The sequence below is a fragment of the Hemiscyllium ocellatum genome, chromosome 4, assembly GCF_020745735.1.
Source record: "Hemiscyllium ocellatum isolate sHemOce1 chromosome 4, sHemOce1.pat.X.cur, whole genome shotgun sequence".
In the NCBI taxonomy this organism is placed as follows: domain Eukaryota; kingdom Metazoa; phylum Chordata; class Chondrichthyes; order Orectolobiformes; family Hemiscylliidae; genus Hemiscyllium; species Hemiscyllium ocellatum.
The window spans coordinates 48,602,348-48,628,187 of record NC_083404.1 but is presented as its reverse complement, the minus strand read 5'-3'; the positions used below and the strand labels follow the sequence as shown (position 1 = coordinate 48,628,187).

At 42.1% G+C, this 25,840-nt stretch overlaps 1 protein-coding gene across 1 annotated transcript; it reads left to right on the top strand.

Annotated features, from left to right (window-relative positions):
• The first annotated feature begins 8,383 nt into the window (after positions 1-8,383).
• Positions 8,384-25,105, top strand: txnl4a (thioredoxin-like 4A). The gene is made up of 4 exons (XM_060824254.1): positions 8,384-8,504; positions 13,588-13,779; positions 17,594-17,697; positions 24,147-25,105. The coding sequence occupies exons 2-4, from the start codon at positions 13,627-13,629 to the stop codon at positions 24,316-24,318; spliced, it is 429 nt and encodes a 142-aa protein (XP_060680237.1). The 5' UTR covers positions 8,384-8,504; positions 13,588-13,626; the 3' UTR covers positions 24,319-25,105.
• Positions 25,106-25,840: the final 735 nt, after the last annotated feature.

Here is a 25,840-nt window from a genome sequence, read left to right as displayed (position 1 = left end):
GTCGGTATGCATTTAAGTCAAGATTAGAGTGATGCTGAAAAAGCACAGCAGGTCAGGTAGCATCCGAGGAGCAGGAAAATCAATGTTTTGGGTAAAGGCTCTTCATCAGGAATGAGGCTAGAGAGATAAATGGGAGAGGGGTGGGGCTGAGGAGAAGGTAGCTGAGAGTGCAACAGGTGGACAGAAGTGGGGGTGAAGATGCTTGGTCAGAGAGGAGGGTGGAGCGGATAGGTAAGATGGAAGCTTGACAGGTGGGATAGGTCATGAGGACAGTGCTGAGCTGGAACTGGGATAAGGTAGGGGAAGGGGAAATGAGGAAACTAGTGAAGTCCACATTGATGCCAAGGGGTTGAAGGGTCCCGAGGCAGAAGATGAGGCGTTCTTCCTCCAAGCATCGGGTGGTGAGGGCATGGCAATGGAGGAGGCCCTGGACCTGCATGTCTTCGGCAAACTGGGAGAGGGAGTTGAAATGTTCGGCCACGGGGCGGTGGGATTGATTGGTGAGGGTGTCCTGGAGATGTTCTCTGAAGCGTTCTGCGAGGAGGCGTCCTGTCTCCCCAGTGTAGAGGAGTCTGCATCAAGAGCAACGGATACAATGAATGATGTGTGAAAGTGCAGGCAACACTTTGATGGATCTGGAAGGCTCTTTTGTGGCCCTGGATGGAGGTGAGGGGGGAGGTGTGGGTGCAGATTTTGTAATTCCTTTGGTGGCAGAAGAAGGTGCTGGGAGGGGAGGGTGGGTTATTGGGGGGTGTGGACCTGACCAGGTAGTCACAGAGGGAATGGTCTTTGAAGAAAGCAGATAGGGGTGTGCAGGGAAATATATCCCTGGTGGTGGAGTCCATTTGGAGGTGGCGGAAATGTCGGCAGATGATGCGATTTATGTGGAGGTTGGTGGGGTGGAAGGTGACAACCAGGGGGTCCTGTCTTTTTGGCATGCATTTAAGGTAAGGGGGGAAAGTTCAAAGGAGATGTGAGGGGCAATTTTTTCACAGAGGGCTTGAGGTGTGTAGAACGAGCTGCTGGGGGTGGTGATGGAGGTAGCCACAATAGGGGCAGTTAAGTGGCTTTTAGGTAAGCACATGAACAAACATGGAATGGAGGGATATAGACCATGGGTAGGCAGAAGGGATTACTTTTATTTGGTGTCCTGTTTGGCACAACATTGTGGGCAGAATGGCCTGTTCCTGTGCTGGACTGTTCTATGTTCTAAAATGCTGGAAATACTCCACAGACCAGGCAGCATCTGTTGAGAGACAAACATTTAATAAAACCTGTGACCTTTTCTTGGTGTTTGGATGAAAATTACAGACCTGAAGCATTCATTTTCTTTCTGCATAGACCCTGCTGCGTACTTGCAGCAGTTTCTTTTATAAAATGGTTCAAAAGATAAATATTAGCCAGGACACTGTGGATAAAAATCTTAATTTTTTTTTGTAATAGTACCATGAGATCTTTTATATTCAACTTTGAAGGCAGACTGGCCTCAGCATTCGGTATCATTTGGGAAACAGCAGCTCTGACAGTGTGGCACCCCCTCAGTTCTATGAAAGCGTATCAGCCTAGATTGGGGTTAGAAGCCTCTGGAATGGGGTATGTTGCCCCAGAAGTGGGTATACTCACTGAGGCATGGCCAAACAAGCCTTTATAAGAGAAAAATTACATGCAATAAAATAATCACATACATTATCTTGGCCTATCTGCAGCCATCCAAAATTGTACAAGGATATTTGAAGCTGTGCTCTCAGTAAATATTGAAGGAATAACAATTTATTTTAGACATATGCACAGCATCATAAACACTCCTGCTGTATTATTGACATAATACACATGATTGGAAGTTCAAAATAGAATAAGCCTCATTGGAAAAAAAATGCAAAATATGAAATGCTGGATCTGCATTGCGGGAACCTCACAAAATGTGCTCTAATGATTTGAAGATGTTTTGAATTATTTTTTCATTCTCTTAAAAGAGGTCAGTTTAACTGGCAATGTTGAGTATTGGATGTAAATATTTTTCACTTTGAATCCTGGTCTCCAATAGCTGACACTCGGAGAAAGAAGCATTAGAATCTTAGAGTCATGCAGCATGGCTACAGACTCTTTGGTCCAACAATCCATATCGAGTATAATCCCAAACTAAACTAGTCCCACCTGCCTGCTTCTGGCCTATATCCCTCCAAACATTTCCTATTCATGTACTTATCCAAATGCATTTTAAATACTATAACTGTGCCCATAAAAAAACACTTGCTCAGGAAGTTCATTCCACTTACAAACCACAATCTCAGTAAAATGTTTGCCCATGTCTTTTCTTAAATCTCTCTCCTCACATCTTAAAAACATGTTCCCTAGTCTTGAAATCCCCCATCCTAGGGAAAAGACACTTACCATTGACTCTATTTATACCTCTCATGACTTTATAAACTTCTATAAATTTACCTTCACCTCTCAACCTCCTATGCTATAGCAGAAAAAAAATCCCAGCCTATCCAGCCTTTCTTTATAACTCAAACTTCCATACCCGGTAACATCCTGGTAAACCTCTTCCGAGCTATCTCCAGCTTAATAATATCCTCCCTATAACTGGGCGACCAGAACTAGACCCAGTACTGCAGAACTGATCTCACCAATGTCTTGTACAACCTCAACATGAATTCCCAACTTCTATACTCAAAGGACTGAGCAATGAATGTGAGCATGCCAAATGCCTTTTTAATAGTTTTAGATGGGTTACCCGAGGAGTGCAATGGTCACTGAAGGGTGATTGGTGTTTTTTTCCAATTTCTCTTAAGCTACTCTCTGACACATCTCTCGACATCTCCTGTAATTTACTGCATGCATGGAAATGTTGAGGGATTCCCAACAAAAGAGGTGGAATAAGCACATGAAGAGAGTGTGGCATTTGTACCCGAGGATAGTTTGAATGCACATATTGGAGGTGGCCTTCATCATGTTATTGATTAATCAGATTTGAAAGAATAATATTCCAACCCTACTTCATCACTTTCCCTCTTTTTAGGTTCTCAGTGTCCTGCACGATTCTCCAGGTGAGATAATTCCTCTAGTTGCGATTGGAAAGAACTGAGTGACAAAGATAAGCATTAATTTTCATCCCCTTAGGGAATCACTTCACAGAGGAACATAAGAAACAAAAGCTATCTGAAGCCTTTTGGCACTTCAAGCCTGCTCCATCAAGATCATGGGGTGATATACTTCTACCTTGTTATCGCACTATCTCTATATCCCTTTAATTCTCTCAGGAACTAAATTTCTACATCTTTATCTTGAATATATCCACCAACCAATCAGCTACAGGCCTCTGAGGTAGAGATTCCAAAGATTTACAACTCTTTGAGGAAAGAAGTTTCTCCTTATTCCAATCTTTAATGATCAACAACTTATTCTGAGACTGGGAGCCCATTGCTGCAACTTCCCAAAGGGAAATATTTTCTCATAATTAACAATGCGTCTTCTTAAAAAGTGAAGAGGTTTCAATGAGATCATCTCTCATTCTTCTCCATTGCAGGGAATAAAGGCAGAGTCTTTTTAATGGCCAGTCTTCATTGTCTTCATCTTCTTACAAGGTGATGTGCAGACCCAGTTTGGTGCCACTCAAGGCTGAAGGTCGTGTCTTGGAATGTGTGAGGTTCTTCTGCCAGCAAGGCAATGTACATCAACAGTGAAGACCAGGTCTGTCAATTAGAGTCTGCATACACTGCGACCTTCCACATGAGGAAATCATGAAAAATGAAAAGCAATGGGGAGAATATGTAGCCTTGCCATTCTCCAGTGATGATATTGAAGGAACCCATGTTGGTCTGGAGGCAGCAACTAGAAGCAGGTATAAGTCTTTGAAGACTTTAATCTACTGCCTGGGGATGCCGGGCTGTCCTGCAATATACCAGAGTAAGTACCTGCTTGAAATCAAGGCTACAGCAAGGCACGCCAATCACCATCAGCTAACAGAGCATCGAGGACATTGATCACTTCCCATGGGAGCAAAATCTCCAGGGACAATGATGACGAGATTGAAATCCATACAGAATGAACTAAGCAGCATCAATCTTCTAGTGGCTCCCCATAGTGTGGCCACGCAATCCTGCTCATTGTAGTACCAAATGCAGTGAGCCTGTGGAATTTGTTATCGCAGAAGACTGTGGAAGCCAAGTCACTGAAAATATTCAAGAAAAAAAATTATGTTTAGAAATTCAAGGCATCAAAGGGTAGAGGGAGAAAGCAGAAATATGGCATTGAGATAGAGGATCAGCCATGATCCCATTGAATGGTGGTGCAGGCTCAAAGGGCTAGATGGCCTGCTCCTGCTCATAGTCTCTAATGAGACACAACATCATCAATGGAAAAGTGTTTCACAAGATTAGTCAGAGGTTCCTAGAGGAGACAGTGACAGACAGAGATAACAGATTGGCAATACACCTTCTAGAGGGACAGTTGAAGTCTACATCAAAGTTTAGTTTACTCAATCTCTCCTCATATCCCCTCATCCCAGGAATCAGTCTGGTGAATCTTCTGTGCACACCCTTTAGGAGCAAGTGTATCCTTCCATAGGTGCTAGAACAGATTTTCTATGATAACAGTTTCCACTTCTGACAAAAGGTTGACAACTAATTGCAGTCTTTTCCGATGGAGATGAGCTCAGTTGCTGTGCTGCTCTGTAATATTCAATTTTCATGCTTATCAGTATCATCAACATTAGGCAAATTCATATCAAGTACAGCTAACACTTGGCTTTAAATGTAGAATAGTACACAATTTATATCGAAGAAATTAAAATATTGCCACAATTGAATGTCATTTCTTGGTATATAGCGCCATCTAATGTTTTCAATAAATATTTCATGACATTTATTTCTAAAAGACACCCAACATCATTAAAACAAAAAAAACACAGATCGAGACATAGAACAGTGAGATATTCATTTTGTTAGCAGAACTCTTACTAAATCAAAAATGTAGATGCAGTCATGAGGGACTTTTTAACAAATCAGTGATCTGGAAAAGGTATGAAAAGGCATATACAATACTAACTTTCCAAGGGCCACTTTGATACATGCTTGAAATAAATAAAATTCAGAGATATGGTGAAAGAGCAGGGAGTGTACTGATTGACTTTCAAGAAACTATCACAGGTAGAATGGTCCAAATGGCCTCCTCTGTGCCCTAAAATTCTCTGATTCCATAGTGGAGTAAAGAAAGAAGATAGTACTGACAATGTGACAAAAATGTGGGATACAAAGGTATAAACGGAATATGGACTCCAAATTAGATGGGATGAAAGGACAAAGAACTGAACTGAGATACTCGGGCTGTGGAAAAGCCGAAATATGTATGGGTGATAAAAAAAACAGAGGCAGTTAAATAAAGATGATAATGGTAACAAATGGTGGATAAGTGTTTTTGCTGTGTGGCTAACGCCTAAGCATTTCTTGACTCCATTCCTGATCAATAGCAAACTAACCTCCCCTCATAGAGCAATGCAATCTCTTAATATAAATAGTGCCCTTTCCTTGGATACAACTGCCCTGCATTTTAAAACTATTGAAATTATACCCCTCTAAAAAAACAAAGTATGTTATTGTCTTTGGACACCACTACACAATCACCAATCTTCCTTTCTATCTAACCTTCTAAATATATGCCCATTTTTCCTAGAAATCCATGGTCATAGCTCTCAAATTAGATTTCTCTCCATCACAGCACTGAAATGGTCCTCATCAAAGTCACTATCTGAGACTGTGAATATCTCAGTTTTCCTCATTCTTCTCAAACGGGATTGTTACTTTTGTCTTCAGCCGATTGCTAATCACCCTCCATCATACATGTGCACAAAGTTAGCTTTTCCACCTTGGCATAATTACCTCTGTGCAGATGCTGAACCAGGAAATCATTGATCTGGGATTATCAAAGTAAGGGCACACATGGCTGACCTCAAAGAGGAATGCCTGCAAAACACCAGCACTCAGTTTAACAATTCACATTGTTCTGGACAGTGTTGAGGCTCTTGCATGCTGTTGGACCTGCATCCAACAGGCAAGTGGTGAGTATTCCATCACACTGTTGACTTTGTGCCTTGTAGATAGTGGACAGGCTTTGGGGAGTAAAGAGGTGAATTATTTGCCATGGAATTCTCAGCCTCTGACCTACTTGGTATTTATATGGCTAGTCGCAAAGTCTCTCGTAAAGTAGGTCAAATGAAAATTTCAAACCAGATTTGAAAGACTTTCTTTAGAAGGTACTAAAGGTTATGTAGATGAAGTTAATATATAGATTGAAACAAAATGGGGGTTGACTCCCATTCTGAGAGGAGTGGATTCATGACCTGCTTTCTTGTTCTGCCTGGCAGGGAAGGTGGTGGGGGAGAGATTGCTGTGCTGTGCCCAGACTGGCTTTTGTATGGAGAACTTAAGGATAAGAAGGTACATGTCTTAATGATAGATTAGACTCCTATTGGTGAATAATCTCCTCCTCATTCTGTGTTTCCTGTATAATCAAGAGGAAACTGATCCTAACCATGCCAGATCTGTGCCACACATTAGCAGACTGTCCAGTAACAAAATAGAGTAAATTAAATTATGAGTAAGCACTTTTTCTTCTCTGAACCTGGGGGCATTGCAGATGGGCAAATTTATCATGCTCAGCACAATTTCCTTCTGCCTAGGAAGAACAGCCATCTCTTTGAATTTCTCCAACTCTAATTTCTTGCTCTGGATGAATCATGCCCTCATATTGAAAAGATCGTTGCTGTGAGCATCAAAGTAAGATGAGGTACAATCTATAATATCTTTCAATGTAATCTATGAATTTGAATGGAAGCTATGCACTTTAAAATACAAGTAACTTTCACTGTAGTTTCTTAGTAGATGATGAAATGGAAAGAGTTAGGATGAATAGTGGGACATATTCATTTTAGATAAACCAGTCTCCCAGCATTCAAAGTTGGAAAAAGTCATTGGACAACTGAATAAATCACATTCAGAGGAATTTTGCTTTTCACAAGTACTGAGGAAAGAGTTCTGATTGCAATACAATGAAGTTATTTCATCCCAGGATGTAGATGGTTGCAATCACCAATCCAAGACTATTTCACAAAAACACCTATAAATCTGGCATCCAGCTGTGTAAGTGAAAATAATGAAATGCAGGACTCATTAGCATTTTAACTAGTCATTGTGTATCACTCAGCTTGAAAATCAACTACTTCAAATATTTTTGCAACATGGTATCCGGAAATTAATTACCAATTACAGGGAATCCAATCCATGGCAATTATATTCAGCTACTTTGTCAATAATGTCCAAAACTAGAAGGGATACGTTTAAGGTGAAAGGGAAAAGATTTAAAAGGGAACTAAAAGGCAAATTTTTCATGCAGATGATGGTGCATGTATGGAATTAGCTGCCAGAGGAAGTGATGGAGTCTGGTACAGTTAAAACATTTGGAGGGATATGGGACAAATGCTGGCAAATGAGACTAGATTTATTTTGGATATCTGGTTTGCATGAATGAGTTGGACCAAAGGGTCTGTTTCCATGCTGTACATCTCTTTGACTCTGTGACTCAATGATTCCATCTATCATAAGGTCAGAAGTGGGGATGTTTGCTGATGATTACACAATTTACAGTACCATTTATGTCTGTGTGCAGCAATACCTGGACAAATTCAAACTTGTGCTGACAAATAGCAAGCAAAATTTGTACCACACAAGTTCCAAATGATGACCATTTTCAACAAGAAAGAATCCAACCATCGCCCCTTGGCATTCAATTTCACTGACATTACTAAATCTCTGGTAATCACTAGTAGGTCAGGCATCGTCTTTGGTGCAAAAATCAGAAGAGATGTTTCAGATCTGTAACATTTTGTCAAACTCATAACCGGTTTTATTCCAGAACTTTATTGATGCTGCCATTACCTTGTTAGCCTTCCAGCACCATTAACTCTGAGTGTGAGGGTTTCACCACCTTTCCAAATCTCTGCACTAACATTCCAGTGCAATACCGAGGGAGTGCTGCACTGTTTAAGATCATTCAGTTGAAACATCAACTCTTGGTTGGATGTAAAAGATTCTGTTCCATTACTTGAAAGTGTTATCCCTCACATCCAAACTAATATTTTATCCCTGGGCCAATTTTGCAAAAAAAAATCATCTGGATATTATTGGATGTGGGGAGCTTGCTATGTGCTAATTGGCTGCTGCATTCCCTACACACACTTGGCTGCCCCTCAGAGGGGGCAAAGTGCCAACGCATCGCGATAAGGGCCACCAGCGTACAATCTGTCACTGCGCCAGCAGAGGGCCTCAAGGAGACATCGCGAGTTTTCCCCCGCATGGGCCCAGAGATCCCGCGCGTGCGCCCCTTCCCCCCCCAGCCCGGCGGCCGCCATCTTGGTTATCAGAGGCCCTGCAGCCGGAGCCGGGGCCGGGACGAGGTGGAGGGGGTTGCTGCTGCTCGGTGTCAATACCGGGGGACTGGTGCCTCAGGTGAGCCCGGCCAGCACACAGACTCCTCGTCGGTCGAGTATTTATATTTCTCTATCGTCTCTTTACGGCGATAGAGAGATGGTGGACGTGGTGCATCTGACCATTGCTTCCCCCCTCCCCTCAGAGTCATTCAAACACACACCGGGCTTAATATTAACCACCATCAACTATCTCCTAAACGGTTGTTTTGTTTGTTAAAGAGCCTCCTTCACCTCTGCTGTCCACCTATTTCCTGGCAGCAGCTTGCTTTTAAAGAGGCAGATTCAGTCACCAGCCATGGTTATTGAGTTAGAGACCAAGTAGACCAGCAGGAGGCTGGAAGAACACAGCAAGCTTCTGGAGGTGGAGAAGTAAACCTAACAGGTATAACCCTCCTTCAGGGCTAGATGTGAGGGAACTGGGGTGAGATAGTGAAGAAAGAGATCAATCTGAGACTCGCACAGTTGAGAAACAAGTGAGTCAAACAGTCAGAGCTGAAAAAGCACAGCAGGTCAGGCGGCATCCAAGGAGCAAGAAATTTGACGTTTTGGGCATAAGCCCTTCATCAGGAATGAGGAAAGTGTGTCCAGCAGGCTAAGATAAAAAGGTAGGGAGGAGGGACTTGGGGGAGGGGCGATGGAGATGTGATAGGTGGAAGGAGGTCAAGGTGAGGGCGATAGGCCGGAGTGGGGTGGGGGCGGAGAGGTCAGGAAGAAGATTGCAGGTTAGGAGGGCGGTGCTGAGTTCGAGGGAATCGACTGAGACAAGGTGGGGGGAGGGGAAATGAGGAAACTGGAGAAATCTGAGTTCATCCCTTGTGGTTTTCCAGCAAGACATTTTCAGCTCTGATCTCCAGCATCTGCAGACCTCACTTTCTCCTCGAGTCAAACAGTCAGGGCAGGCAGGGACAAAGCAGAGAACAAGGTAGGAATGATTAATTCAACTCATTTATTTCAATGCAAGAGGTCAAACAGGGAAGACATATGAACTCAGGGCATGGTTAGGAACTTGGGACTGGGATATTATAGCAATTATAGAAAAGTGGCTCAGGGTTGGACAGGACTGGCAGCTTAATGTTCTGGGATATAAATGCTACGGGAAGGTCAGAAAGGGAGGCAAGAGAGGAGGGGGAGTGGTGTTTTTGATAAGGGATAGCATTACAACTGTGATGAGGGAGGATATCCCTCGAAATACATCCAAGGATGTTATTTGGGTGGAACTGAGAAATAAGGGATGATCACCTTATTGGGATTGTATTGTAGACCCCCTAATAGCCAGCAGAAAATTGAGAAACAAATTTGTAAGGAGATCTCTGTTATCTGTAAGATTAATCGGGTGATTATGGTGGGGGATTTTAACTTTCCAAACATAGACTGGGACTGCCATAATGTTAATGGTTTAGTTGGGGCGGAATTTAAGTGTGTGCAAGAAAATTTTCTGATTCAGTATGTGGATGTACCTGCTAGAGATGGTCAAAACCTGGCCTACTCTTGGGAAATAAGGCAGGGCAGGTGAATGAGGTACCAGTGGGGGAGCACTTTGGGGTCAGTGACCATAATTCTATTAGATTTAAAATAGTGATGGAAAAGGATAGACCAGATCTAAAAATTGAAATTTTAAATTGGAGGTAGACTAATTTTGGCGATATTAGGCCTGAACTTTCAAGAGCTGATTGGGGGCAGATGTTCGCAGGTAAAGGGATGGCTGGGAAATGGGAAGCCTTCAGAAATGAGATAATGAGAATCCAGAGAAAGTATATTCCTATTAGGGTGAAAGATAAGGCTGGTAAGTATAAGGAATGCTGGCTGACTGGAGAAATTGAGGGTTTGTTTCAGAAAAAGAAGGAAACATGTCAGGTATAGACAGGATAGATTGAGAATCCTTGGAAGAGTAGGAGTATACCTAAGAGGGAAGTCAGGAGGGCAAAAAGGGGAGATGATATTGCTTTGGCAATTAGGGTTAAGAAGAATCCAAAGGGTTTTTACAAATACATAACTAGGGAGAGAATAGGGCTCCTGAAAGGTCAGCAAGGTGGTCTTTGTTCGGAGCCACAGGAGATGGGGGAGATACTAAACGAGTATTTTGCATTAGTGTTTACTGTGGAGCAGGATATGGAATGTAGGGAAATAGATGGTGACATCTTGAAAAACGTTCATATTATAGAGGAGAAAGTCTGGATGTCTTGAAATGCATAAAAGTGGATAAATCCCCAGGACCTGATCAGCTGTACCCGAGAACTGTATGGGAAGCTAGGGAAGTGATTGCTGGGTCCCCTGCTGAGATAATTGTAACATCAATAGTCACAGGTGAGGTGCCAGAAGACTGGAGGTTGGCTAATGTGGTACCACTATTTAAGAAAGGTGGCAAGGACAAGCCAGGGCGCTATAGACCAGTGAGCTGACGTCGGTGGTGTGCAAGTTATTGCAATCCTGAGGGACAGGATATACATGTATTGGAAAGGCAAGGACTGATTAGGGATAGTCAACATGGCTTTGTGTGTGGAAAATCATGTCTCACAAACTTGATTGAGTTTTTTGAAGAAGGAACAAAGAGGATTGATGAGGGCAAAGCAGTAAATGTGATCTATATGGAATTCAGTAAGGCGTTCAACAATGTTACCCATGGGAGACTGGTTAACAAGGTTAGATTTCATGGAATACAGGGAGAACTAGCCATTTGAATACAGAACTGTCTCGAAGGTTGAAGACAGAGGGTGGTGGTGGTGGTGGGTTGTTTTTCAGACTGGAGGCCAATGACCAGTGGAGTGCCACAGGATGGGTGCTGGGTCCTCTACTCTTCGTCATTTGTAGAAATGATTTGGATGTGAGCATAAGAGGTATAGTTAGTAAGTTTGCAGATGACACCAAAATTGGAGGTGTAGTGGACAGCGAAGAAGGTTACCTCAGATTACAACGGGATCTTGATCTGATGGGCCAATGGGCTGAGGAGTGGCAGATAGTGTTTAATTCAGATAAATGTGAGGTGCTGCATTTTGAGAAGGCAAATCTTAGAAGGACTTATCCTCTTAATAGTAAGGTCCTAGGGAGTGTTGGTGAACAAAAAGACCTTGGAGTTCATAGCTCCTTGAAAGTGAAGTCGCAGGTAGATAGAATAGTGAAGAAGGCGCTTGGTATGCTTTCCTTTATTAGTCAGAGTATTGAATACAGGAGTTGGGAGGTCAGGTTGTGGCTGTACAGGACATTGGTTAGGCCAATTTTGGAATATTGTGTGCAATTCTGATCTCCTTCCCATCAGAACCATGTTGTGAAACTTGAAAGAGTTCAGGAAAGATTTACAAGGATGTTGCCAGGGTTGGAGGATTTGAGCTATAAGGACAGGCTGAACAGACTGGAGCTTTGGAGGTTGAGGGGTGACCTCGTAGAGGTTTATAAAATCATGAGGGGCATGGATAGGATAAAGAGACAAAGTCTTTTCAGGTGAGAGGGGAAAGATATAAAAGAGACAACCGTTTCATGCAGAGGGTAGTACGTGTATGGAATAAGCTGCCAGAGGAAGTGGTAGAGGCTAGTACAATTGCAAAATTTAAAAGGCATCTGGATGGGTATATGAATAGGAGGGTTTTGGAGGGATATGGGCCTCGTGCTGGCAAGCGGGACTAGATTAGGTTGGGATATCTGGTTCGCATGGACAAGTTGGACTGATGGGACTGTTTCCGTGCTGTACATCTCTGACTCTTTGTCGTTATGACAAGCTGGGAGGGACTTGAATCCTATGGCAACCCCTGAAGTGGGCTTTTACAATAAGAAAAATGGCAGCATATTTGTGCCTCCCTTTCTCTCTGTTCCCACTGCCTCTCCAAATCAAAGCAAAACAAAAGTGATCATCCCTCACCCTTCTCGAGGGAATTGGTTAATTGGGACCATAAGACAGAGGTCACTTTTAAACTCCTTTGTTTTTACCCCACATCTCAACTGTCCACTCCGCTCCAGTTTCATTGGTCACAGACACTCTGTGCTCCCTCTTGAAGGCATGAACAAAGCCATGGAAGTTCACAAGAAAGCAAAAGACTGTCGGGGAATCACACAAACATTACTCATAGCGATTTCCCTATGTTGTAATATGACCAAGGAGTATGCAATGTGATAGGGAATCAGACAGTTACCATGAAAAAAAAATTAAAAGTGAATTTGTTGCTGTTTCATTCTTTAAAATTGGAATTTGTCGTGTTTTCAACTACAGTGTAAAATGCAAACTTCAATGCAAATCTAACCAATTTGATTAATGTTAAGCATGGAACAATAAGGAGGGGATATTTTATAAAGTATTATGTATGTTTTTACTTATCAGTGAATATTTTTCATTGTAATCTCCTCCAGTCCTTCAGAGGACACTCCCCCTCCCCCACCTCCACCCCCAACAGTATAAAAGATCGCTGCATTCCTTTCTTCAGGTGTCTTGAGCATCCCAACATTGATTACTCCAACAGTGGTGGCTGTGCATTTGGCTGCCAAGGCCCCACGCTCTGGATCTCCTTCCTTAAAACTGTCTGCCACTCTTTCATTCACCGCCCTTCCTTCTTACTTTCAGACTTGCTTTGGAACTTCTAGGAGAAAGTGAGGACTGCAGATGCTGGAGATCAGAGCTGAAAATGTGTTGCTGGAAAAGCGCAGCAGGTCAGGCAGCATCCAAGGAGCAGGAGATTCGACATCTTGGGCATGAGCCCGAAGAAGGGTTTCCTGAAGAAGGGCTCCTGCCCGAAACGTCGAATCTCCTGCTCCTTGGATGCTGCCTGACCTGCTGCGCTTCTCCAGCAACACATTTTCAGCTTGCTTTGAAACTTGCCCATTGAACAAGGTTTTAAGCATAAGTACTAAAATGTCTTTCTGTGTGGCTTGGTGGCAGACTTTATCATGTTTATGGTAAGTTTTATGGTGTCAAAGACTATTAAAATACAAGCTGTTAACTTCTTGACGACTGATCTGGATTCTGCTTTTTAAAACCTTCAAAGGCCTCAGCTGTAACCTATTTACGTCAGTCTGCCTGTGTCTTAAGAACTTGTTCTCTTAGCATGGAGCCTTTATTCATAAGACTAACGTTTTTCTTTGTAGGATTCAAGTATTTTCACTTTTTTTTGGTTTTGTAGTTACAAGAGGTGTTAGACGTTGTACAACTCTTTGTCACAATGTCGTATATGCTGCCACATCTCCACAATGGCTGGCAAGTGGACCAGGCTATTCTGTCAGAGGAGGATCGTGTCGTTGTCATTCGCTTTGGTCATGATTGGGACCCAACTTGTATGAAGATGGATGAGGTGTTGTATAGTATTGCTGAAAAGGTAAGCCTTTGTAAATATCAGCAAGTGCTCCAGGGTTAGGTAAAGTTGTATTCAATTAAAATGCAATGTTCAATTAAATTTCTTCTAATCATTCGTGGGATATGGACGTCGCTAGTCAGGCAGCATTTATTGCCCAGCCCTGATTGCCCTTGAGAAGGTGGTGGGAAGATGTTCCCTTAAACTGTTGCAGTCCATGTGGTGTAGGTTATTGCTCAATGACTTAGGGAGGGAATTCCAGGATTTTGGCACAGTGACCGAAGGAACAGCAATATATTTCCAAGTCACGATGTTGAGTGGCTTGAAGGGAAACTTGTAGATGGTGGTGTTCCCATGTTTCTACTTCCTTTGTCCTTTTAGATGGAAGTGGTTGTGGGTTTGGAAGGTGCAGTGTAAGCATCTTTAGGAATTTCTACAGTGCATCTTGTTGATAGTGCACACTGCTGCTTCTGAGCATCACTGGAGGAACTGGATCTTTGTGGATGTGGTCCTAATCAAGCATGCTGCTTTGTCCTGAATGGTGTCAAGCTTCTTGAGTGTTTTTGCTACTAACCCATCTAGGCAAGTGGGGTGTATTCCATCACATTCCTGATTTGTGCCTTGTAGATGATAGGCAAGTTTTGGAGAGTCAGGAGGTGAGGTACTAGCTTCTCTCCTGCTCTTCTAGCCGCTGTCTTTGTGCGAGTCCAGTTGAGTTTGTGTTTAATGGTAACCCCCAAGATGTTGTTGATATTAATGTTAACACAATCATGGGATTGTGGTTTTCCTTCTTATCTCATCTCTAGTTGGAGATGGTCATTGCCTGTCATTTCTATGGTGTTGAATGTTATTTGCCACTTGCCAACTCAAGCCAGGATATTCTCCAGATCTTGTTGCATTTGAACATCCATTGCTTCACTACCTGAGGAGTTGTGAATGGTGCTGAACCTCGTTCAATCATCAGCGAACATCCCCACTTCTGATCTTATGATGGAGGGAAGGTCATTGATGATGCAGCTGAAGATGGTTAGGCCTAGGACACTATCCTGGGGAACTCCTGCAGAGATGTCCTGGAGCTGAGTTGACTGACCTGCAATAACCATAACCATGTTCCAATGTGCCTGTTTTGACTTCAACCAGCAGAGAGTTCACCCCCAATACCCACTGATTCCAGTTTTGCTCAGGCTTCTTGATGCCACATTTGGTTGAATGTGGCCTCTGTCTAAAGCTGTCACTATCACATCACCTCACCTCTGGAATTCAGCTATTTTGTCCATTTGTACCAGGTAATTAGTTCAGGAACTGAGTGGCCCAATTTGGGCTCTGCCAGGGCCAATCTTTGTGTTCTCTGTTCTTCAATCTGCGCAGTCTCATGGATTTCTTTCAAAGTACATTTATTTTTGTCTGGATTCACCGAGGAAGGATGCAAGCTACATTCATAGATCTCTACCAGTGCTCCTTTTTGACCAGATGAAATGTAGTGCATCTTCAGCAGTATGCTATAACTCTCCATTCAATGAGGAAAATGCTGTAATTTCCATTCTTTATTATCCACTTTACGAGCCTTTTTCACATTATGAATCCATGCATCTGTTGTATGGCACTACTATTCTGCCAAATGGCGCAGACTTGGAACAAATTTAGCAACTCAAAATTGTCATCAAAACACCAATGTCATCTACTGCATCCGTTGCATCTAGTGTGATCTCCTCTACATCGGGGAGACAGGACCCCTTGCGGATTGTTTCAGAGAACATATTTGCGACACCCACACCCAACAACCCCCTCTTCTCCCCCCCCCGTGGATGAACACTTCAGCTCCCCCTCCCGCTCCATCAAGGACATACAGGTCCTGGGCCGCCTCCACCTCCAAACCGTTACACCCGATGCCTGAAGGAGGAGCACCTCATATTCCCCCTCGGGACTCTGCAACCACACGGGATAAATGTGGATTTCAACAGCTTCCTCATTTCCCCTCCCCCCACATTATCCCAGTCCCAAGCTTCCAACCCAGTCATCACTGCCCGCTCTGACCTATCACCTTCTCCCTCACCTTCATCCACCTATTGCTTTCCCATCTACCTCTCCCCAACCCCAGCCCCCTCTCATTTATCTCTCAACCCTGACCCACAAGCCTCATGAAGGGCTTATGCCTGAAATGTTGACTCTCCTGCTCCTCGGATACTGCCTGACCTGCTGTGCTTTTCCGGCACCACACTCTTGACTCTGATTTCCAGCATCTGCAGCCCTCACTTTTTCCTAACTCAAAACTGGGCATTGATTAGGTGCTAAGGAGCATTAGCAGCAGAATTATCTTCACCTGCAATCTGTATCTTCATACCCCAGTTACCACTCTCTCATTTCCATCAAGTAGACAGTAAACCTTTATTCAGTGAAGAGTATAGCAGCAGCACCAGCCATCCTAAAAATGAGATATCAACCTGGTGACAAATGACTATGCGCAGCACAGATAGTGTAATCAGTATGCCTTAGACAGAATTAAATGGTCACGGATGAATAAATTAGATCTAAGCAGTACAATCTTGCTCTATCCAATTGTGAGTGTTTTGTCGTCCACCACCAATCAGCAAAGGATGAATGCATCTCAAATATGATATTGGCAACAGCCTCGTGTGCGAAAAGACAAAGACAAAGCTAAAGTATTTATGTCCACCTTGAACAGGGTGTGCAGAGTGGATGATCTGTCAGGGCATTCTCCAGGGCTCCCCAGCATCACATTTGCCAATCTTCAGCGAATTCAGTTCATTCTATGTGGAAGTATGAAATGGCTGATGGCATTGGATATGGTTCATTTATAAACATTAGTTCCTGGGGAGTGTTACTGAACAAAGAGTGCAAGTTCATAATTCCTTAAAGTGGAGTTGCAGGTACATAGGATAGTGAAGAAGGCATTTGGTATGCCTGCCTTTATTTGTCAATACATTGTATATCAGAGTTGGAAGGTCACTTGAGGCTGAAAAGGCATTGGTTAGGCCAGTTTTGGAACACTGCGTTCAATTCTGGCCTCCCTTTTATAGGAAGGATGTTGTGAAACTTGAAAAGGTTCAGAAAAGATTTACAAGGATGTTGCCAGGGTTGGAGGGTTTGAGCTATGGTGAGAGGCTGAAAAAACTAATGCTATATCCCTGGAGCATTGGAGGATATGGGGTGAAAAATTGAGGTTTATAAAATCATGAAGGGCATGCATAGGGTAAGTAGACAGTGTTTTCCCTAGGGATGGAGGATGGTCCAAAACTAGAAGGACTAAGTTTAAAGTGAGAAGGGAAAGAATTAAATAGGACCTAAGGGACAACTTTTTCACGCAGAAGGTGATGCATGTATGGAATGAGCTGCCAGAGGAAGTGGTGGAGGCTGGTACAATTACAACATTTAAAATCTGGTAGGGAATATGAATAGGGAGGGTTTAGAGGGATAAGGGCTAAATCCTGGCAAATGGGACTCATTTTACTTTGGATTGCATTGGACAAGTTGGACCGAAAGATCTGTTTTCATGCTGTACAACTCTGACTATATGTAAAACTTTCTTAAGCAAAAACAGACATTGCTGGCGAAACTCAGCAGGTGTGTCAGCATCTTTGGAGAAAAAGCAGAGTTAGCAATCTAAAGGGTCTCTGGACTCAAAACATTAACTCTCCTTTCTCTCCACAGATATCAGCAGACCTGCTGAGTTTCTCCAGCAATTTATGTTTTGTTTCAGATTTCCAGCATCACAGTTTTTTGTTTTATATAATACTTAATTTCATGGCATTCTAGGGAGTCCAGATTTTAGGTTCTTATTGTAGTTGTAAAAGTGTATTCCTCTTATCTTTTTTCTTAGGTGAAAAACTTTGCTGTTATTTATTTAGTGGATATCACAGAGGTACCAGACTTCAACAAGATGTACGAGTTGTATGATCCATGCACTGTTATGTTTTTTTTCAGGTATGTGTCATTAAAGTTCTTAAACAACTAATGTAACAAGAATAAATAACAATCCTTATAAAAACTTATGACTTTATATTTTTGGTAATTGAATAGACACAGCCAAAATCCTGCAGTATGCAAAGAATAGGAATCTTAGCTGCATTAAAAGTCTTGTGTTCTTAAATTGTGGTATGACTATAATTATATATTATCAATCATGTAACACCCCATTTTCTTTAGTGTATAGCAGAGCAATTCACATCCACATCAAGTTTCCCGATTTGGTAAATTTCAGTACATTGTGAAAGGTGCCCAAAATGGCCAATTCCTGCCTTTTCCCCATATTCCTGCACACCATTTCTGGTTATAATTAATTTTCCAATGCCCTTTTGCATGTCTCAACTGAATCTGACTCCTCCACACTTTCAAACAATGCATTCCATACTCTAACAAGTTGCTGTCTGAAAAAGTTTTCTTTTCCCCCACGTTACCCTTGCTTCATTTGCACACCACTTTAAATCAATGTTGTTGTTTGTGTTTCCTTTGCAAGCAGAAGCAGATTCACCATAATGTATTCTGTCCAGGTGGTTGTGATTTTGAAACCTCACTCAGATCTTTTCTCAAACACCTGTCTAGGGAGAATATTCCCAACTCCTTCAATCTGTCCTCTTAGCTGAAGTTTCTCATACCTATAATAATTTTTGTAACTCATTTCTGCGCACGATCCAATGCATTTCTGTCTTTCCTATTACATGGCACTGACATCTGTGTGCATGCTTAAGCTGAGCTCTAACAAGTGATTTATATAAGATCGACATCAACTCCTTGCTCTTGTATTCCATGCCCCAATAATAAAGCCAAGAACACTACATGCTTTATTTACTGCTCTCTCCACGTATCCACTGTTTTCCAAGTCGAATTCATGTTGCTTGTTGTCTGCGTGTGTGGCTACTAGGGATAGCTGGTCGTGTCGTTTCGTGGCTAGTTGATGTTCATGTATGCGGATTGTTAGCTGTCTTCCTGTTTGTCCTATATAGTGTTTTGTGCAGTCCTTGCATGGTATTTTGTAAACTACATTAGTTTTGCTCATGTTGGGTATCGGGTCCTTTGTTCTAGTGAGTTGTTGTCTGAGCGTGGCTGTTGGTTTGTGTGCCGTTATGAGTCCTAAGGATCGCAGTAGTCTGGCTGTCAGTTCTGAAACGCTCCTGATGTATGGTAGTGTGGCTAGTCCTTTTGGTTGTGGCATGTCCTCGTTCCATGGTCTGTCTCTTAGGCATCTGTTGATAAAGTTGCGTGGGTATCTGTTTTTGGCGAATACCTTGTATAGGTGTTCCTCTTCCTCTTTCTGCAGTTCTGGTGTATTGCAGTGTGTTGTGGCCCTTTTGAATAGTGTCCTGATGCAGCTTCGTTTGTGTGTGTTGGGGTGGTTACTTTCATAGTTTAGGACTTGGTCTGTGTGTGTTGTTTTCCTGTGTACCCTTGTGGTGAATTCTCCATTCGGTGTTCTCTGTACTATCACGTCTAGGAATGGGAGTTGGCTATCCTTTTCTTCTTCTCTCGTGAATCGGATTTCTGTGAGTGTGGCGTTGATGATCCGGTGTGTATTTTCTATTTCCGTGTTTTTGATGATTACAAACGTGTCATCGACATATCTGACCTAGAGTTTGGGTTGAATTTGTGGTCAGGCTGTTTGTTCAGACAACAAGCAACATGAATTCGACTGGGAAAACACTACTATCATAGGGCAAGCCAGACAGAGAACAGCCAGGGAATTCCTAGATGCATGGCATTCATCCACAAACTCCATCAACAAACATATCGACCTGGACCCAATATACCAACCACTACAGCGGACAGCTGAAACTGACACCCGGAAGCGGCAAGGACAGACCACTATAAATACCGGAAGAAACATCAAAGAAGCGCTTTGCAGGAGGCTCCAAAGCACTGATGATGTCGCCTAGCCAGGGGACGAAACGTTTGCAACAAAAACTTCCAGCTTGGCGAACAGAACCACAACAACAAGCACCCGAGCTACAAATCTTCGCACAAACCTTGAGTTAATAGATTTTGGATATGTGGCCAGTTAGATATTCACAGGTAGACAAGCAGGAGGCTGGAAGAATACAGCAAGCCAGATAGCATCAGGAGGTGGCAAAGTTAAGTCCCAAAGAAGGGTTACACCCAAAATGTTAACTTTGCCATCTCCTGATGCTGCCTGACTTGCTGTCTTCTTCAGCCTCCTGCTTGTCTACCTTGGAGTCCAGTATCTGCAGGTTTTTGGCTGTAGCCAAGTTAGACATCCACAAGCTTTCACGCTTGGGTGGGAGTTTATGCTTCTGAAGGTATTGCTCCAGTAAATCAAATTGTATTGCTGCATTGTTAACTCATGTTGGTCCATGGCAGCTTGGATTATAATGTCAGGCACATCTTGATCACTCTTTTCTATCAATTTGAGAGCCAAATCCTAAAAGGAACCTCATGCAAGCTTTGAAATGTATCTTGCCTGTAAGGCAGTTTTGCTGAGAAAGAGAACATGTTAATTTTGTACGCTGAAATGGCTACTTAGTCAGCAAACTCAAGTTACTGTTATATTCAGATTAATTCTAAATAGTTCAGGTGTTTGTAACACGTATTGTTGGTAAAGGTGTAAATGTCCATTATCTTAAGAATTTCACTGCAGATTGTCAGGAAAACTGCAGTGTAAAATCTGCATTTATGATCTATCACAGAACATCTATTAAGTGTCACATCCTGTCTCCCTCCAACTTCATTTGTATAGTAAAAGCACGTTGGCAGGGAGCAAGCCACCTTTTGACCTTAGGTAAAGAATGTGGGAGGGTGGTAACACTCAGAACAAGAGTTAACAAGAGAAATTTTTAATATCTTCAACAATCTATCTGCGTTTCATGACCTCATTACGTTTCCTTTGATTGTCCTAACCCCAATTTTTTTAATTACCTGTTTTGGAAAATTTTGTTTCTCTCTTGTTAGATGATTCAGTAATGATTGACTTTAATCACATGGATAGATTAGAGGAGCTAAGTTTATTTTCCATAATGAAGAGTACTTTGCATTGGTATTCACCGAGGAGAGAGACATGGTGGCTGTTTAAGTTAGGGATAGATCTTTGTTTACTGTAGGTCAAGTTAGCATAAGGTGGGTGGAAGTGTTGGATATTCTAAAAGGCATTAAGGTAGACAAGCCCTCAGGTCTGGCTGGGATCTATCTCAGGTTGCTAAGGGAAGTGAGAGAGGAATTAGCTGGGGCTTTAAAAATATCTTTGCAGTGTCCTTGAATTTGGGGGAGTTCCCAGAGGACTGGGGCATTGCTAATGTCCCCTTGTTTAAGAAGGGTAGCAGGGATAATCCAGGTAACAGACCTGTGAGCGTGACGTCAGTGGTAGAGAAGATACTGACGGATAGGATATTTACCCACTTGGAAGATTATCAGTGATCAGCAGCATGGTTTTGTGCAGGGAAGGTCATGTCTTACAAACCTAATAGAATTCTTTGAAGAGGTGACAAAATTGATGAAGGAAGGGATGGAGATGTCATATACTTTAACTGTAGTAAGGCGTTTGATAAGGTTCCCTGTGGTCAGCTGACGAAGAGGGTGAAGTCACATGGGGTCCAGGGTGTTCTAGCTAGATGGATAGAGATCTGGTTAGGCAACAGGAGACAGAGAGTAGTGGTGGAAAGGAACTTCTCAAAGTGGAGACCTGTAACCAGTGGTGTTCCACAGCTATCCAAGCTGGGACCACTGTTTGTGATTTGGAGGAAGTTGTAGGTTGCCTCATTAGCAAGTTTGCAGATGACATTAAGATTGGTGGAGTAGCAGATAGTGAAGGGGACTGTCAGAGAATACAGCAGAATGTAGATAGATTGAAGAGTTGGGTCAGAGAAATGGCAGATGGAGATCAGTCCCGACAAACAAAAGGTGATACATTTTGGAAGATCCATTTCAAGAGCAAACTATACACTAAATGGAAAAGTCCTGGGGAAAATTAATGTACAGAGAGATCTGGGTGTTCAGGTCCATTGTTCCCTGAAGGTGGCAGCACAGATCAGTAAAGTGGTCAAGAAAGCATAAAGCATGCTTTCCTTCATCATACAGGGGTCTTCAATACAAGAGTTGTATAAGACTTTGGTTTGGTCACGTTTGAAATATTGCGTACAGTTCTGGTTGTCATATTACCAAAAGGTTGTGGATGTTTTGGAGACGGTGCAGAGGAGGTTCACCAGGATGTTGCCCAGTATGGAGGGTTCTAGCTAGGAGGAGAGATTGAGTAGATTAGAATTATTTTAATTGGAAAGGAGGCGGCTGAGGGGGGACCTGATTGAGGCCTACAAAATCATGAGAGGTGGAGACAAGGTGGATAGCATGAAACTTTTTCCCAGAATGGAGGACTCAATTATTCGAAGTCACGAGTTCAAAATGAGAGGGGAAAAGTTTAGATTCCCTACAGTTTGGGAACAGGCCCTTAGGCCCAACAAGTCCACACCGACCCTCCGCAGAGTAATCCACCCAGACCTATTCGCCACATTTCCCCCCCCGACTAATGCACCTAACGCTATGGGGAACTTAGCATGGCCAGTTCACATGACCTACACATCTTTGGATTGTGGGAGGAAACCAGAGCACCCGGAGGAAACACACGCAGACGCAGGGAGAATGTGCAAACTCCACACAGACAGTTGCCCGAGTCGGGAATTGAACCCAGGTCCCTGGCTCTGAGAGACCACTGAGCCACCATGCCGCCCCAAAGGGGAGATATACGTGGAAAGTTCTTCACGCAGAGGGTGATGGGTGCCTGGAACGTGTTGCCAGCGGAGGTGGTAGTGGACAGGAAAGATAGTGACATTTAAGATGTATCTAGACAGATACACAAATGGGTAGGAGCAAAGGGACACAGATCCTTAGAAAAAAGGCGACAGGTTTAGATAGAGGATCCGGATCGACGCAGGCTTGGAGGGCTGAAGGGCCTATTCCTGTGCTGTAATTTTCTTTTTTCTAAGAGATGGTGAGAGGGGAATTGATGGGTGTTCAAAATACTTTGGGATTTGGACAGAGTAGAAAGAAACTAGCCCCATTGATGGAAGATTTGTGGACCAGTGTACTCTGATTTGAGGAGATTGACGGAAGAACTAATGGTGACATGAGAAACCTTTCTGCACAATGAGTTATTGCATTGCCTGAGAGTGTGGCAGAAGTATTTCAATAAAGGGCTAGGAGGTCAAAGGCAGGGGAGGAGGATTAACTGAGTTGCTGTTGCATGTGTCTGGCAGGGACATGATAGTCTGAATGGCCGCTTCTGTGCGATAAATACTCTGACTGATTAATAAAATGCATTTCTTGTCCGTTACTTTTGCCTGTACCAAGATTGAAATTATTGACAGTACTTCACCAGTTCTTGCAAATGAGCAATGTAGCACTAAAGCTACATTGCAGCACTTTGTGCTGAGTTATAGTTGGGTTTCTTTAACACAAAAGCACGTTGAGGAGTTTCTACTATAAAACAGCTATTGAGACAGTTAAGGCTATAAGGGAAAAGCTCTCGCGCTCTTGCTCCCTCACCATCGCGTGCGCTCTCTCCCCCACCATCACGCACATTCGCGCACTCTCTCTCGCTCTCTTCACCCCGTTCTCTCTGAAGGAAGCATGTGACTTTTTCATTACTTGTGTTATGAGCTGGTCAATTTACTATGAGTAGATGATGGCTTATACTTGTTCTGATCATTTTCATTGACATTCTGCCATACTAAATATACATTTCTTGCCCCACTTATTTCTTACTGTCTTAAGTTTTAAGTACTCAGTTAAGTTGTATCACTTAAAGTGAACTTTCTCACACTCCCTTATAGATTGCTGCAGTTCATGGAGTGATCAGTTAATTTAATTTGCAATCCAGTTTAAGTACTGACTTGTTGAACAAATTAAAGCAAATTGGACTTTTTTTTAAAACCAATTTTTCAACAGACTATTTATTGTGAAAAATAATGCCATTAAGCTTTAAATATTATTTTACTTTTATTTTAGCCTTCTCTCCCCAAGATTTAAAACCTTGGGGGTCTTGGACAATTTATTTTTAATTCTTCATACATTAATTGCTGTGAAATTGGTGGATGGCTGCTTTTGAGCCACTGCAGTCTGTGATGTAGGAATATCCGCTGCTATTGGGTAGGGAGTTCCAGACTTTTGACCTGTTGATGATGAAGCATTGTCAGTGCTTCTGTACTCAGTTTTAATTATCAGGAGAACTCAAAGAAATTGCAAATTGTGGGTCAACCCACAGCAGATTGGACCTTGGGACGGGCAATAAGTTCTAGCCGGTCAGCGGGGCGCACGTCCCACGAATGAATAAAAAAAAATCAATGTGCATGTTTTACAGTCAAAAACATTGCACACTCCAAAAGGGTTTTTTGTTACAAAATATCCTTGCTTAACATTTCTTTATTTCTTTCCAGAAATAAGCACATCATGATTGATTTGGGCACAGGCAACAATAACAAAATTAATTGGCCCATGGAAGACAAGCAGGAGATGATTGACATTGTTGAGACAGTTTACAGAGGAGCACGCAAAGGAAGGGGTCTTGTGGTATCTCCAAAGGACTATTCCACCAAATATAGATATTGAGGAGTTATGTATGTTCAGCTGAACAGTTTACCATAAGTTTCATCCTGGAAGTACCATTCTCGAATAGGACGCACCAACTTTCAAAATGCATCTGTTTGTATGTTTGCCTTGGATACCTTCACTATTATCTACTACCCAATTCATAGACTATATATGAATGGAAAGTCATGTTTTTAAAATATTTTTTGTTGTGATAAATATAAATTGATTTATTTACCATTATTGTTTTTTTACAGAAATAATAAATTATGTAACTGTCCCATATCTGGTAATATTACATTTTGGGCAGAATACTTTTGAATATTTGATTCAGTATAGTTTGCACTTTCTTAATATCCAAATAAAAATTGAACAATGCCACATGATTGGACTTGGGTTTTCCAGTCATTCTACAGATGGAAACCCAATTAAAGTTTCTGTCAGTATTTTGGTCGAAGAAATAAACCACCAATCCTTTTATTAACAGTGATTATATACTTTTATAAACCCTACCGAGTACTCGGCTAAATTTTCAGCAAGCATTGATTGTGTGAAAATGAGTATTAACTTCAACTGTTGACAAGAATCATTGCTCCCTGCATTTATTCCTGACTGCATAGCCTTCACATATTATTATTATTCTCTAACTCCCACCCAAAAAAAAGAGCAATTATGTGCCTTAGTGTCTTTTGTGAGCTAGGGATGAGGTCCACAAACTACAAAATCTTGTTATTGTGTATTTCATAAGATATTGATGTTCAGTATGTAGTGTCTCCTCTTTGTATTAAATAAACACCCATAAACGAAACATGTGGGCTGTACCAACCAGTTAATTTGGCAAATAACTGAATTTAATCAAAATGACCATGTGTTTGAAATGTTGTAAATTCTATCATTTCTTGATTAAGGTCATTGTTTCTTGCATATGTGAGCCTCACCTTCTGTTCAAAAGTCAAGTGCCTTAATCTGAAAGCAACCCCATCATATTTCATTTACTCAGATGTATTGCTTAACTTCATGGTCACCATTTAGAAGTGAATAGCACTGATTTTTCCTTTTTTTTGTGCTAATTACATTCAGTAGTGTTAATGAATAATTTCATATTTGACAGAAAGGATAATGGAAGTGATATTGATAACACTCGACTGTTGCAACTCAACTATTATTTTGTAGTCAAATGAACTGCTAATTAATACGTTTATGTAAAAATACATTGCTCATTTCAAAGAATGTCATAATAGTAATCCATCTTGTTCTGTGATAGTTCTGATTGATGAGTGTTACTCAATTGTCAGCTACTCAGACATGTACTACTGAAGGCTGGTGTCTTGTAATTAAGATAATGGTTCTCAGTTTAGTGTCTGAGCATCACTGGTTGTCAATGGAACAAACTCAGTAATTGAAATCTACATAAGCGGCAATAGCAGGTGTAATAACTCACCAGACTTTCAAGAGACATGAAGGTTAAAATGGTATGGAAGAACTGCAGATATTTTTATAGCATCTTTGCAGGACCAAGGTTGGGAGTTCAGAAATGAAATAA